This window comes from Myotis yumanensis, unplaced genomic scaffold (genome assembly GCF_028538775.1).
Source record: "Myotis yumanensis isolate MYYU_CA2020_CCGP unplaced genomic scaffold, mMyoYum1.0.hap1 SCAF_5, whole genome shotgun sequence".
NCBI classification, from domain to species: Eukaryota; Metazoa; Chordata; class Mammalia; order Chiroptera; family Vespertilionidae; genus Myotis; species Myotis yumanensis.
The window spans coordinates 23,968,091-23,983,379 of record NW_027223756.1 but is presented as its reverse complement, the minus strand read 5'-3'; the positions used below and the strand labels follow the sequence as shown (position 1 = coordinate 23,983,379).

Sequence of the window (15,289 nt, the reverse complement as noted above, 5' to 3'; positions counted from 1 at the left end):
AGAATCATAAAAACTCTCAGAAGAGGCCTTTGAGGTTGAGCCCAATCTTCTTCACCTACCCTCTTCAACATTTCTGAAAAATGGGTATCCATCCTCCCTGTGAAAAGACCTTCTCCTGAGACCGAACACCGAAAGATTATTCCACATACTGATCTCCAGTTTTCCTCCCTCTGAGCTCCAATTAGGAGCTGACTCTAATTTTGCTCTACACAACACTCTTCCTCAGAGAGAGTACCAGTATGGCCTCATCTCTTTGATGACAGAAAGGGAGGCAGAAAAGCAAACATTACTTTTGCAGTACTCCCCCAAAAAGTATAGGTTCAAATTGAGCCCTAAAATGTAGATGCAATTTCTAAAAGAAAAATTAAAAATCATATATTTGTGTCAGCTGGGAGGTAAGGATAAAAACTAGAGCTTGTCCCTATAAAACGGAATACTGTCTCATTTTTACTATAGCTTAGGGAAAAGACTTCTTAAATCTGCTGACGATGCTAAATGGTCATGAGTAATTTGGAGAGCCAGACTCCATTAAAAACAAGTCTGCATCAGTTTGTTCTCTGCTTCTATGAGTCTGTTTTTGTTTTGTTTTATTTTGTTTGTACTGGACTTAGTGATCACATCGTAAGGTAAATAAATGCTGAATCATGTTGTACACCTGAAAGTAATATAATATTGTATGCCAACTATATTTTAATTTTTTAAAAGTCAGCAAACCACAATGATAAAACATGATAAAGTTCTGACTTGCAGAGTTTTTTTTGCTGTGTTTGGACAGCCACTAACCTCCCACCCCAGTGGGGAGATGGGGGTGGAAGGAGAAAGAGAATAAAATGCAAATAGTGTCACCATTTCTGCAACTTTATTCACCCTTCTTTCCAAATGTTTATTTTTGCTTTCTTAGGGTACCAGGAAGAGCGTGTTCTAACACAATTGTTCTGAGCTGTTGCCAGGAAGTCAAGTTTATCTTTAGCATCATCTCTGGGCAAAGAGCACAGACAGAGGAAAATGATGTTTGGGGCCAGATGTTGAAAACTTGAGTCTTGTGTAGCTTGCGCTGAAAGAGCAAAGAGCTAAAATGAAAAGCTAAGAATGTTGGTGCTTTTTTTTTCTTTACATCAATTTCTATTTAGAGGAGAGGCGGTGGTGGAAAGAGAATGGGTTTCAAGTACCAATGGCTTCAGGTTCAAACTTAGCCTTGATCAACTGTTGTCTGATTGAGTCCACTTGGGATAAACTTAATTCAACAAATAGTTAATTGAATGACTCCTCAGTGCCAGGCACTTTGCCTTCACAGAGTTTAAGGTTAGTTACCTCTCTGAACCTGTTTTTATATGTAAAGGAAGAATATACATTACTATTTTCAGGGCTCTTATGATAATTAAATTAGTTAATGTAAAATTATAACACTCAGTGCCTAGCCCATAGTCATTGCTTGACAAACAGTTTCTTTTGTCTTCAGAGTAACCAAATTAATCTTTGCTTTGAGTTAACTTGTGGTTTAAAGTACAGCCCCAGTACACAACTAAAAATAAAGCCAACAGACAGTTCCATAAATCTAGACACTTTCCAAGTACCCCAAGTTTTGGGGTTCCATCAACTCTGACAACCAGATACTGAGACACAGCCTCAGAGACTGCCACTTCAAATAGTCCTACTTGGACTCCAACTTGGTTTTATGCAAAACAAAAACAAATTGGTTTTCTTGTCAATTACCAGCAGGTATGGTATATGTAAGCATAACAAGCAGAGCTATAAATGATTCTGAAATATTAGAACTGCTTATTTAAAATTATCTATGGATTGCCTGTAATGTGTGAGACATTGTGATGGGATTAGCAATAAAAAAATGTGTCCCTGACCAGATTGATGGAGCTAACTCTAGTGGGGGACATGTAATGTCTGTTCTCAGGGAGGTCACAACTAGGAGAAGAAACAAGATGGACATGCATTAAATAATAGTGTTCAACATGCTACTGTACAAGCATTAAACTATGAACTAAAGTCTCTAACACAAGCATTCAGAAGAGATGACATTGTCAAGGCAACTTTTTTGGGGGAAAGTGATTTGAGATGAGACTTCTGAAGGTTAGAGATTCAAGGTCATTTTTTCTCCTTACACATAAAGGTCAAATGCACCCAAACTCAAAGCAGAAGCCAGCTTCAGTGATGCCTGAACTTTCTGAATGCATATAAGCCTCTCTCAACTCCTTAATTATTCAGTGGTACCAGTTCTACCTGGGTTCCATCTCACCCAAAAGGCAGCATTAACTACTCCTGGGTAAAAATAATTGGTTTAGATTTCACTGTAGCATTTTTAAAGGAGCTGTTCAGTCCAACTGACTGCTAGAAGGAAGGAAGGGAGAGAGAGGAAAAAGGAGGAAGGGAGGGAGGGAAGCAGAGAGGGAGGGAAGCAGAGAGGGAGGGAGAAAAGAAAGAAGGAAGGAAAGAAGGAAAGAAGGAAAGAAGGAAGGAAGGAAGGAAGGAAGGAAGGAATGAAAAAAGGAAGGAAAAAAGGAAGGGGAAAGAAGAAGAAGCCCAAGTTAAATGCATTTTTTTTTTGCATTTTCTTAATTATGAAAATCCCCCAAACTTCCCTATGGGCAAGAGGTAATCACAACCCAGACAGCTGGAGCTGCCCCTCCTACTAGCCAGGAATGGCATCAGATCAGACTAGTACTAAAGAGGTTTGACGTGAGAAAGCTTTTAAAATTCTAAACCTATTTGGACTGGACAAGCTTCAGAAGCAAGCCCTCTGAGACAGGGCTTCATCCGTATCCTCTACCCACATCATTCTGAAGCCAGAACACCACACTCCTTCCTTGGCAGGGAATACAACACCCTCTCTTTAAAGCACTGCATATGCACGCCTCAGTTATGTTCTGCATATCTGTTCACCTTAACTTTTGATTAGAAATGCTTGATCAGCCACTGAGGGATGAACTTCACAGGAACTAATGATCTCTCTGAAACTATATGGCTTTGTATGATTATGGCTTTTTTAGTATTTTTCCCCTGTGGAAAGGAGCCTCAGCTTTCATCAGATTTCCAAAGGGCATCATGAGGACTCCTGAGTCCCACATCACTCCTCCCTGCCCCCCCCCCCCCGAAGTTTAAATACTTGTATTTTAAATTTCCCACTCAAATAGCAAGATATGACTGTAAACTTCTAAAAAGGTAGCATTACTGCCTTATTCACTGCTGTATCCCAAGGTTAGTGCTTGGCATATAAAATGCACATGTTGGCTTACCGTTGAGTTTTCCCAATAATTTTAATTCTGGAAGGGACTACAGAAAAACGTGCAAATGTTACCAAACATGGATCTCAAAGACTAAAATCCCAACAGTTTATGCGGGCAACCGCGCAAGAGGATGCCTTCACAAAGGTCTGATTTAAGTGTGTTGATTCAACTCTGTAAAGGGAAAATGACAGTAATACATCTAAGCCACGCAGGAAGGATTCAGGCTTCCCTGAAAAGGATTCAAGTGGCATCAAATGGCTTGTTTCTCCGCAGCAATTTACATTTATTAAAATAGATAATAGGCATAATCATTGTCAAAACAGAGCTTCCACCCTGGACGATGTCTTAATATATTTTCCAAGTTCTTGACGCACAGGCACCAAGCCATCCATGGCCGATTAGACTCTAAGTGGGGGATCACTCTAATCACGTGGCAGAAAAACCAATCGCACACTTCTGGGGAGGAAAATGAGACCCGAGAGCAGCCTTTGAAGGCAAAGGGGAAAGCACAAAGGAGAAGGTGCTGAAGTGACACACTGGCTGGAAGGGGGACCGGGCTGGAACGTGACACTCTGCATTAACGATGCTAATTTATGTCTGGGTAAGTGTGTGTGCATGACACGGAGGACATTTGAAGAGGTCTCTATTATACCATGGAGGAACTCATCTTGAATCTCTTGCAGGGGTACGTGCTTTATCTGGGGACTGCCTCACATGGGCATATGTTATGTCGGCTCTGTGTCAGTTTCCTATGAATAAACCACTTGTCTCCTTCAATCTATTCTGAATCACTTCCAGTCTGTTCTTCACACTGTAGCCAGGCCGATCATTTTTGGAAACAAATTTGGTCGCTGCTCTTCATTTTGCCCTCATGTTTAAACATTTTAACAGTTTCCCTTCACTCCTCAGATACAAAGCAATAAAGGCCTCATATATCCTCAAGGCTCTGCAAGGTGTGGCTTTTGTCGAATGCCCATCCTGTGGGAACTCAAGTCACAATGGCCACCTTTTACTCCTCTGAACACACAGTCTCTCTCTCCTGCTAATACTATAGGGCTCTGTACACACAGTTCTCTCTGCCTGGGTCAGCCTTCCATCACCTTCTCCCACGACTTCCTGATTTAGCCCAGTCACCCCTTCACCAGGGAAGCTTTTCAGGTCCAATCCTCTCACACACGCCCAAGTCACCACAAATTCTTCCTCCACAGTGCTTGTCACAGCCACAATTGTAAATTTACCTTTATTATTCTTTGACGAATGTATTTTCCCCGAGGGCTTGGTTACTCTATATTCCTGGCACCTAACCCCATGCCTGGCACACAAGAAGTGCCCAATATATTTCTATTGAATAAATGAATGCAAAATTACTGCACCATTTACCCACACTATTGTCAAGGTTTTCCTGAACATTAAACTTCTTTGGATTCAGAAGAATATGTCATTTCACACCAGAAATTTGATTGGTCACCCTTGTGATAAGTAGAAGAAAGATCACTGCTAGGCATTAGTAGTTTCCAAAGAACCAGGAGATCCCTTTTGTCATATGGGCTATTAATGCATAGAAATAGATATTACATGGAAGGGGACATGAAAAAAAACCTACTCAGAGGTGCTGACCATCTACTAGACCTAATCCTTAAGATCACTGTTATCAAGTAATTTTGCTTTATTTCACAATAATCCCAAATGCTACTATTGGTTTTCAAGCTCTCATCAGTGTGCCTGCATTTCATTCAACAAATATTACTGAGCATATTTATTGCATGCCAGGCACTGTTAGACCTGGGACACATGCTGACCAAGAGACACAAGGCACTTACCCTCAAGTGGAAGAAAAAGCCAACACTGATTAATAGGCATTTCAGATTAGTGCATTTCAGAAGTGTGTGATTAGTGCTGAGAAGGAAAGAAGTCCTGTTCTATGTGAGTGAGATCATGCTCATTGTTTCAGCTTTAGCTTAAGTGATCCAAATGCCCCACCAGGATAACCCGTAGCATCATCGCTCCGTGGTATCAAATAGATCACAGCATTTTCATTTGATGAAGGATTAAAGGATTTTATGTTCTAATGTCATGGTCCCTCATAAGGATTTAAATGTATCTACTCCCTCAAATTAAATGAAAGACCAGGCAAAACACAGGTATATCCTTCCCCAAAAGTCACAATAATCTCTCAAAATCTCTACTGCCAATTCTGATGTACCCCGAAGGATCAAAGTGCCTTGTTCTCTAAGATGCATATCTCAGGAGAGTATCTGTTTCATGCTAAGGGATTTTTAAATGTATGTATATATATATATATATATATATATATATATATATATTTCAGAGAGGAAGAGAGAGGGAGAGACAGAAACATCAATGATGAGAGAGAATCATTGATGGCTGCCTCCTGCATACCCTCTACTCGTGATCGAGCTTGCAACCCGGGCATGTGACCTGATCAGAAATCGCACCATGACTTCCTCATTCATATAGGTCAGTACTCAACCACTGAGCCGCATCGGCCATGCCATGCCAAGAGGTTGTTCACTTGGTTTTTGTGATAAGTAATACAAGGAGCAGTTAGTGGGAGAAAACATCTTAAAAACATTGATTGTGAGCGTGTAAATTTTGCAAAGACTGAATCAAGCCTTGCTTGATAACCCTTATGAACCTTAAGGCCTAGGAGAGAGTTTGGAGCATAACTGGCCCTCAATAATTATGTTACCTATTTGCTGACTGAATGGTGATACTTCGAGAATATTAGCCAGTTGAAGCATAAGACCAGAGTAGAGTGGAAGAAGAAAAATTAAAATTGCAGTGGCTTGCTTATCAAGAGGAAAAGCCAGAGAGAAAGGGCACCAATATCCTCTTGGTCCCCTTTTGCTGAAGACCGCACTTATGACAGGTTAGTGGACAAGCTGGGAGAATCTCAGCAACTGATGACAGCCCCCAAGATGTCACAGCTCAAGACGAATATTGCAGCCTACAGTCTCCAGTTTCCAATGGAACAATCAGCAGATTGATAAATTCTTCCATTTATGCTCCTGAGCAAATAAACCAATTACATCTTTGTTTTTAACCTAACAAATCATAGTTTGATTACAGGTCATTAGTGACCATTATTACATGAAACTGTTTGCATTTCACTAGTATATCTGAAGTACACAGTCCTGCCTTTCACACTAGCTCAAATCCAGCCTCCAATGAGAGTCCCCCTCCACCCCACACCTAATCAGGTCTCAAGTGGGGCTTAAACTAACAATTAGGCTCCAGAACTGAATTATGATGCAAAAGAATCCATTAATTTGGTTTGCAGATCTCCCTATTGTCCAACTGCCATTCCCTTTGTGGTGGAATCATGCTTTTTGTGCACAAAGAGTATGCAACCGCCTCTCCCAACTGTCTCAATTATTCCCAATGGTGTTAATGCGCTGGCCATCAATACGGACCTGCTTGTGTGATACTAGCAAAGGCAGACCTAAATTCACAACACACTGGCTGATTAGTGGGCCAATAAATGCAAGGAGCATGCTGGGGACTGTCAGAAACAGCGAGGTGACAGGAACAGAGTCTATTTGGTAAAAAAAAAAAAAAAAAAATGGAGACAGGATAGAGATTATAGATATGTACAGGTCAATTGGATAGTCCAGAATTTTAAGTCCATCTGAGGCTTTGTATTATCCATGTTAGAAGCCAAGATTCTTGCGAGGGAAAAGGGATACTTGCCAAGCCTCCCTTTTGTTCTGTGCTAAGCAGTCAGGGAATGTTCAACAGAGATGAACAATCTCAGAAATGTCAGAGGACTTTCTAACACAGCAATTGCCATTTGGGAGCAAATCCATAGTTCATGACATCTAATATTCTGTTGCTTCAAAAAATGTCCCCAGGAATGTCACTTTTGACTTCTAATGTGCGGAGGCCACAGAAGTTGAGGAGTTGGTAACAAGGCAAGTACTGGTAGCCCATAGATGGCTGAAACCATTTTTACTTTTGTTCCAGGCTTGCTACTGAGCACGACTCATGCCTCAGCTCAATGCGCACAATGACAGTACAGAGTTCCATGCAGTTTCAAAGGCTCTTGCAGGTGAGATTGCTCACCTTTGAATCAGCCCTATGAAAAAGTTAGATTATTCAGAGCATAGTAATGATGGAAATGCAGGCTCTAGAGCAGTGGTTCTCAACCTTCTGGCCCTTTAAATACAGTTCCTCATGTTGTGACCCAACCATAAAATTATTTTCGTCCGAAACCGGTTTGGCTCGGTGGATAGAGCGTTGGCCTGTGGACTGAAAGGTCCCAGGTTCGATTCCGGTCAAGGGCATGTACCAGTAGGGGATGTGCAGGAGGCAGCTGATCGATGTTTCTCTCTCATCGATGTTTCTAACTCTCTATCTTTCTCCCTTCCTCTCTGTAAAAAATCAATAAAATATATTTAAAAAAAAATTATTTTCGTTGCTACTTCTTAACTGTAAAGTTGCTACTGTTATGAATCATAATGTAAATATCTGATATGCAGGATGGTCTTAGGCGACCCCTGTGAAAGGGTCATTTGACTGCCAAAGGGGTCGCGTGACTCATAGGTTGAGAACCACTGCTCTAGACTCAACTCCTGTTTTTGAATCCTGGCTTTTCCACTTATTAGCAGGTTGGCTTTGAACAAGCCACTTAAGCTTTCTACATCTGTAAAACAGAGATAATAATGGTAGCTACCTCATAAGATTACCGTGCAACTCTCATAGTAATGAATGCATGGAAAGTGCTTAGTATACTTAAACATGGCACATAATAAGTATGCATTAAATATGAACTGCTATATTTATCTCTTTTCCTCCTCCTCCTCCTCCTCCACCACCACCACCCACCATCTATGCCACCACCATTATCACTACCCACTATCCCCTACAGGAAGATAAGAAAACCAAATTTTCAAGATAGACTTTTTCCTGAAGTCACCTAACTACTAACTCAGGTAGGACTGTCATTACCTGTGGACTGTACCATTCTCCCTGCCTGGCACATGTTTCTTTTCTTTATCATTGACCTGCATCCTCCTGTTCATCCAGGTCTCGGCTTAGCCATCTCCTTCATGAGCCTCCTCTGAGCCTCTTAGATCATTTCACAGTCTCTTGTACTTTCCCCATCACAGAACTTCTCACACTTCATTATAATAGCCTGTTGTTCTGTCTGTGTCCCCCACAACGGGCCATGAGTTTCTTACTGAAAGGACCAGGTCTATGTTCTACACCTTTGCATCCCCAGTGCAGAGTACAGCACCGGGCACATAGTGAGTGCTCAGTAAATACTTTAATAAATAAAAGGATGGATGACAGGCTCCTTTCATACCAATCTGCGGCCACGTATGAAAGTATTATTTCTCACTGGAGCACTTAGGGAAATCAGAGATAGTCATACATGACTTCATACTTCATAGTGCTATTAAATAATCTTAATCTCATGTTGAAAACTCAAGGCAATGTTAACCAAATTCCAATGAATTCCATTCCTGAAGAAAGTAACATGTGGAAATAATGCCTTGAAGTGACACATAATGTTAACGTACACGCTCATTCATTTTAGACCTCACACTTATTCACGAAGCTATGTACACTGCTTACACAGTTACTAACCCCTTAGCATTTTGAAAAGGACACCTTCTTCGTACTTCAAAAGGATTTTTCAAAAACATGTGCACTTGATGACGCACAGTGAAAAGCAGATATTCGTCCTTGGCATTCTTTCTCACAACAGGCTCTTAAAATTCTGATCTGAACTATCTCTCACTTGCAGCTTTTGAAAAAATTTGAGCCAGACATGACAGACCAGAATAACACAACAAAGTAACAAACCCTTCAGTCCTTCCCTTAGCCCTCCCTCTTGGAGGAGGTAAAGAGGGCATACAAGTTGGAAACTCCAGGGAAATTCATCCAAAGTCTATCGCGTCTCCTCCCATTAAAGTAGCATTGCTGAGGGCAAACCAAAGAAAACTCAGACCTCCAATCAATATCACCTCAGGATGCATTAAAAAGGTTACTTGATTGAAAAGAATGAAAGAAAGGTACCTTGGAATTACAACAGATGTAAATCCTTTTTAAAAATAGGTCAGAAAGAAAAATAAATTTTCCATAGCAAGGAAAGAGCTGAACTCTACTTTACATTACAAACACCTCAGGTATAATTAAAAGCAAACCCTGCTCCTCTTATAATCTTATGTAAAAAAGCACGTTAAGACTATAACCTGTATGGAATCTATAGATGTGTAAAAGCTAAGGGTTGCACAGTTTCCTCAGACACCAATGCCTGACACATCTATGGCCACAGGCTGACGGAGAATATACATAAACATGTATGCATATACATTTACATGAATATATGCATCTGATCTTTGTTTTATTCTACTTCAAAGTCTCCGACCACCTATTTAGTTTCATTTCCCTATGGTAAATATTTTCTTCCCAATTCCTTTTTAAAGGGAACTCTTCGTTTTGAATGTCTTCCTCTTTGATCACTCTCCAAGTTCTTAGCTACCTCTGTTACAAACTCCACCTCAAGGGAGAATCTCTGATGATTCTTTTTCTCCAATAAAACTATGTAGTTCTATTGTATTACATTTTATTTTCCAGGGCGCCTCAATACAGCCACAGGTAAAGGCTGTAAAGCTAAGTAGCTCACCACACAGGTTCAAGAACTGATTTGTTAACAGCTAGCAGAACTCTTCGTGGTGCATCTTCCAAGTCAGGTGGGACTGCTTAAGGGTTATGTTGAAAAGACGTCTGAACATTTTGTACAGGTTAGAAGTTATTGCATAGAGATTTCTATACCTGCTTTCTAATTCAAAATTCCCCATGTGGTAAGACCCTTCATTCTTCATTGTACACAAAATAAGAAGTTCATATGGTCTCCTTCTTCACCTCCTGACCCCCAAACCTTTTTCTTTGTTGAAGGAGTTAATACTAGTATATCTATCTGGTCCACTGATCTATTCTATTCTCTAGCATCCACAAAGCAGGGTCTGCTCTCGTCTAGCCTAATCTCTCTCTCCTGGTCCTTTACAGCGGTTCTCAACCTGTGGGTTGCGACCCCTTTGGGGGTCGAACGACCCTTTCACAGGGGTCGCCTCAGACCATCAGAAAACACATAATTACATATTGTTTTTGTGATTAATCACTATGCTTTAATTATGTTCAATTTATAACAATGAAAATACATCCTGCATATCAGATATTTACATTACGATTCATAACAGTAGCAAAATTACAGTTATGAAGTAGCAACGAAAATAATTTTATGGTTGGGGGGTCACCACAACATGAGGAACTGTATTAAAGGGTCGCGACATTAGGAAGGTTGAGAACCACTGGCCTAGAGGATAGACTGAGTCCCCTGAGTTGTGTACATGCCCCTTTAGGTGGCTATGCCATCATCAAATCTGACACATCCACACCCTGCTTAGAACCAGTCGTAATTCGTCACGGCTGTGTCGCAACATATTACATCAAAACATGCTCTTAGTTCTGAAAACAGTAAACCAAACAATGCTTCCCACCCATTGTTAAGGTGACTTAATAGCTTTGGGTTCCACAGAACAACTTTAAGCACTTGGGACTAGTCAACACTCCCACATTGCTATTTTATTAAGAACAGTAGGTATAAATAATGATATTAATACCTTTCTTTCCATAGGTGCTTTCATCTGGATAGTTCATGCTTCATAATTGTGCCACTAGCCTCTGTCTTGGGTTCTCCCTTGGCTCCTGTGACAAACACGGGGTTCAGATCCAGACGCCAGGAGGTGGTGCCATACGGGTACATAGTGAGGTGGCTCCTGGCTGTCAATAGCCAGGCTAATAAGGGGACACAAGCAACGCTACACAACCTCCCTGCGCTCCAGCCTCCTCAACCGGAAGGGGGCTGCCTTCCGGTTAGAAGAGCAGTGGTTCTTAAAGGGCTGCCTGGGCCAGCGGCCCACGCAGCACCTGGGAAACCCATAGAAAGCAAACTTGAGGGCCCATCCCTGGCCTCTTAAATGAGAAACTCGGGGAAGGGCCCAGCAGGTTCTAGTTGACAAACACTCCAGGTGATTCTCATACACGTTAGAGGTGAAAACAACTGCGACTGGGCATCTGGGGCGTTGTCAGGAGGCTGGAGGTGTTAGGAGAGCGATCTTCATGTAGTTGGAGAGGGGATATGTGTGTAGGATACGGAGGTTTTGAGGTAAGGCTTCAGAGTGTAGGGCTAGAGCAATTAGTGCTATAGTTTAAAAAAAAAACCTATGAACAAATTCCTATGCACACTGCACATATCTTATTTTGAAGTAAAAAAACAAAACGGGAACAAATACAATATTTGTATTTGCATGTGGCCCGAGGGGCCGCGCGAGCCGCAGTTTGCCGACCACGGTTTAGGGCATACAGATAACTGCACTAATATTCATGAAGCTACAGCCTAACATGATTGAGCAGTTACTGCATACTGTGTACCAGGGACTGTCCTGAGCACATTGCATACACTGTCATATTTAATACAGGCAAACCTCGGAGGTATTGCAGGTTTCGTTACTGACCACTGCAATAAAGCCATAGTTGCAATAAAAACGAGTCATAATCTCTTTGCTAGTGGAATGTCTTGCCTTCAATTTATTAAAAATGTAACATCTGTGAAGCTCAATAGAGCAAAGTGCAATAAAACGAGGTATGCCTGTACTCACAACCACCTTAGGATGTTAGCATTGTTATCCTCGGTTTACAGAGGAGGAGCCTGGGCTTAGAGAGGTTAAATAACTTGTCCAAGGTCACAGAACTAGCAAGAGATGGAGCCAGGATACAAACCTAGCTGCCTCCAGAGTCAGTGTTCTTAACCACTTCGGTACAGGCACATCTTATCCATTGCACTTCGCTTTTATTGTGCTTCACAGATGTTGCAGGTTTAACAAATTGAAGACAAGACCTCCACCAGCAAAAGGATTATGATTACCTTTATTGCAGTAGTTGAGAACTAAACTTGCAATATCTCTGATATATATATATATTAGTATAATCCTAAACTCTAGAAATTTGGAGGGCAGAAAGATCCAGTGCAAATAATACTTATGACCACTTAAAGCTTCCAGAAATACTAAAAACAACCCAACAACCACTTATTGAATGTTCAACCTATGTGAGGTTCTGAACTAACCACTGTACAAGTACTCTGACTGAATCCTCACAACAATATAGAAGGTGGTTATTATGATTGTCCCAATGTTAATAGGAGCAATTACAGTTAGAGGACTTAAGTTCTTTTCCATCTTCTTGGTAAAGAACTCACTGCTCACATAAGTGGAAATGAAGCGAAAGATGTACATAGTGCATAAAAACCGCTCAGTAAACATAGCTTTTCTGTCTTCATATTATTGTTCCAGAGATAACAATGATTCTGGTGATGATCAAGCCATTGTCTTCCTTCCCTATTCTCTTACTTGTTCCACGAGACAGATATTTGTGAGTTAGATATTTGGGTATAGAGTGCAGTTGTCAAATGGAGCTAAGTTTACTGGCTTTTCCACATCTTTAAAATCATCAAACCCTATTTCTTTAAGGTTGTGCCATTAGCTAGGATTGTGGCCCCAGGACACTTCCATTTGGCAACAGCAACAATGAATGGACACATCTCATACCCAAGCCCAAGCATACAAGGGCTATGGTACTTGTTCTCCCCTAAGAATTAGTACAAAGGAGGTAGGTGGCCAACACCTACAGGCCATATGATGTCACTGTATGTGGAATCTAAATAGCAAAGTAAATGAACAAAGAAATTAGAAATAGACTCGTAGACTCTGAGAACAGACTGATGGTTACCTGAGAGGAGGGAGTGAAAAAAGTGAAGGAATTAAGAAGTACAAATTGGTAGTTGCAAAATAGTCATGGGGATATAAAGTACAGCATAGGGAATAGTTAATAATATTGTAATAACTATGTATGATGCCAGGTGGGTGCAGGAAATATCGAGGGGACCACTTTATAAAGTAGATGATTATCTAATCATTATGTTGTACACCTAAAACTAATCCTATATAATAAAAGGCTAATATTCAAATTGTTCCCTTGAACGGGAGTTCAACTAGGAGTTCGACCAGGGGTTGAGCCAGCGGCCAACCACCAGTGGCCACTCCCCCCAGCTGGCCCCACCCCATAGGCAGGCCATCGGACCCCACCCATGCATGAATTCGTGCACCAGGCCTCTAGTACAAAATAATATTGAATGTAAACTATAATTGAAAAACAAAATTAAAAAAAGTTTATTTGATATTCTAGTATCATGGGAAGACTCTATTCTAGGAACCAGAATCTATGGACCTCAGTCTTGTCTCCACCACAAACCACCCATGTGATCATGGACAAGTTGATTAGCTTCACTGAATCTCAGTCTCCTCCTTGAGGAAATAAAAAAGAAACAAAACTTGTTCTCAAATTTGTTGTGCATAGTAGATAAAAGCTGGGAAAATACTTTACAAAAATATAAAACCCTGTCACAGTATAAGATTATTTTACATTATGTAAGTTCTTGCATGCTTAAAATTTGCCACTAACATATCAACCTCATCAGCCAAGTTTGTTTACTGATAAGCTAATTTAAAAGGCAAGAGGAAAGAGGATTATTTAAAACTGGTGATTACCAAAGACATCCGTGGAACTCTTTGCTCAGTTGTTAAAGGGAATGTTTCCAATGACCTCACATCCCTATAAGCCTGGCAAATCCCCAGATCAGTGGATGTTGGTATGAAATAGCCTGAGAAACCTTTCTGGGTAAGCAAAAGGAGTATCACCAAACTACTTTGGTACTAAGCAGGTCAGAGACACTTTCAGTAGCTCAACAAAGGGGCTCAATGCATTTCGCTAAAGATGCCGTTGGGTTCCTATTCAGATTTCACGCTGCCATGTTTTCTCCCTTGCAGGTCCACATTAGAGAGTAGATTTTGGGGGGTTAATGGAGAAAACAGTGAAAGGGGATAGTGCAAAGGACATTTTTATGCAGGGAGGGGTAGAAAGAAATTCCATCTGGAGTTAAACTTGGAGAGACGAATAAAAGTATTTATAGTATGGAGTGTTTTTACATCTCATTGGAAGAATACAACCAAAAGATTCAAGAGCAAAGATGAGAAAATCAAGGAAGCATTTCTTTGGTGCCTTTGCATACATCTTGGGCTATGTCGAAAGACCCATTCACAGGGGTTGCCTAAGACCATCGGAAAACATATATAATTACATATTGTTTTTCTGATTAATCACTATGCTTTAATTATGTTCAATTTGTAACAATGAAATTGGGGGTCACCACAACATGAGGAACTGTATTAAAGGGTCGCGGCATTAGGAAGGTTGAGGACCACTGCTCTAGACCATCTTGCCAAGTTTACCCAAAGTAAAAAAACACAAACAAACAGAAGTTATGAAGGTTGCTTAGAGACCACGATCAATGACTGCAAAGGAAACCAGGGCTTCTCAAACATGAAACATGCCACAATTTTCAAAGTCAAGAACATTTCAAGGTGTTGTATTTTCTTGCCTATGTTACTCTGATAAAACATACCTACGGTCTGTCACTAACAGTCACATTGCAATGTATATACTTGACCAGCTGCCCCCATGTGCAGACCTTTCCAGTAGGTCTGGTTGTCACTAATCCACTGATTAAACATCTTAAGACTGGCTTTGGCAAAACATGCCAGAAATTCCTTCAGGGTAATTAAAACCACCTTCTGTGTCAATAAACACAGATTGTGAGATCCTTCATGTGCAGAGGGACTGGCTCTGACCCATGGGCTCTAGGACAGTTTTTCTGAGATGGCTTTTCCATCATTGCACATTTTTACTGACTCATCCAGATGCTTTCCCAGCCCCCTTATGAAATGACTGGCTGATGTCAGAGATATCACTTCACTTCTATTGTTTCAGCCAAGACACAAAGACCGAAGGGGCTCTGAACCTAAGGGCCAACCTCATTGCCAAAGCCCTTTCACCCAGACCTACGGGTAAGAGCTTGAAAGGGACTCTTGTTACATAATTTGACAGTTACCAGTGTCAATTTATGT

General features: G+C 40.9%; 1 protein-coding gene across 5 annotated transcripts in view; it reads right to left on the bottom strand.

Moving 5' to 3' along the window:
- Positions 1 to 15,289, bottom strand: part of PPP2R2B (protein phosphatase 2 regulatory subunit Bbeta) — a 366,511-nt gene that overhangs the window by 195,546 nt on the left and 155,676 nt on the right. Inside the window, exon 1 of one of the 5 annotated variants that reach the window (XM_070414670.1) lies at positions 10,889 to 10,964. The exons of the other annotated variants lie outside the window; for them this stretch is intronic. Within the exon in view, the coding sequence (XP_070270771.1) occupies positions 10,889 to 10,925 (37 nt within the window). The 5' untranslated portion in view covers positions 10,926 to 10,964. Of the gene's footprint in view, positions 1 to 10,888; positions 10,965 to 15,289 lie in introns of those variants that run through there. 5 annotated transcript variants of the gene reach the window in all.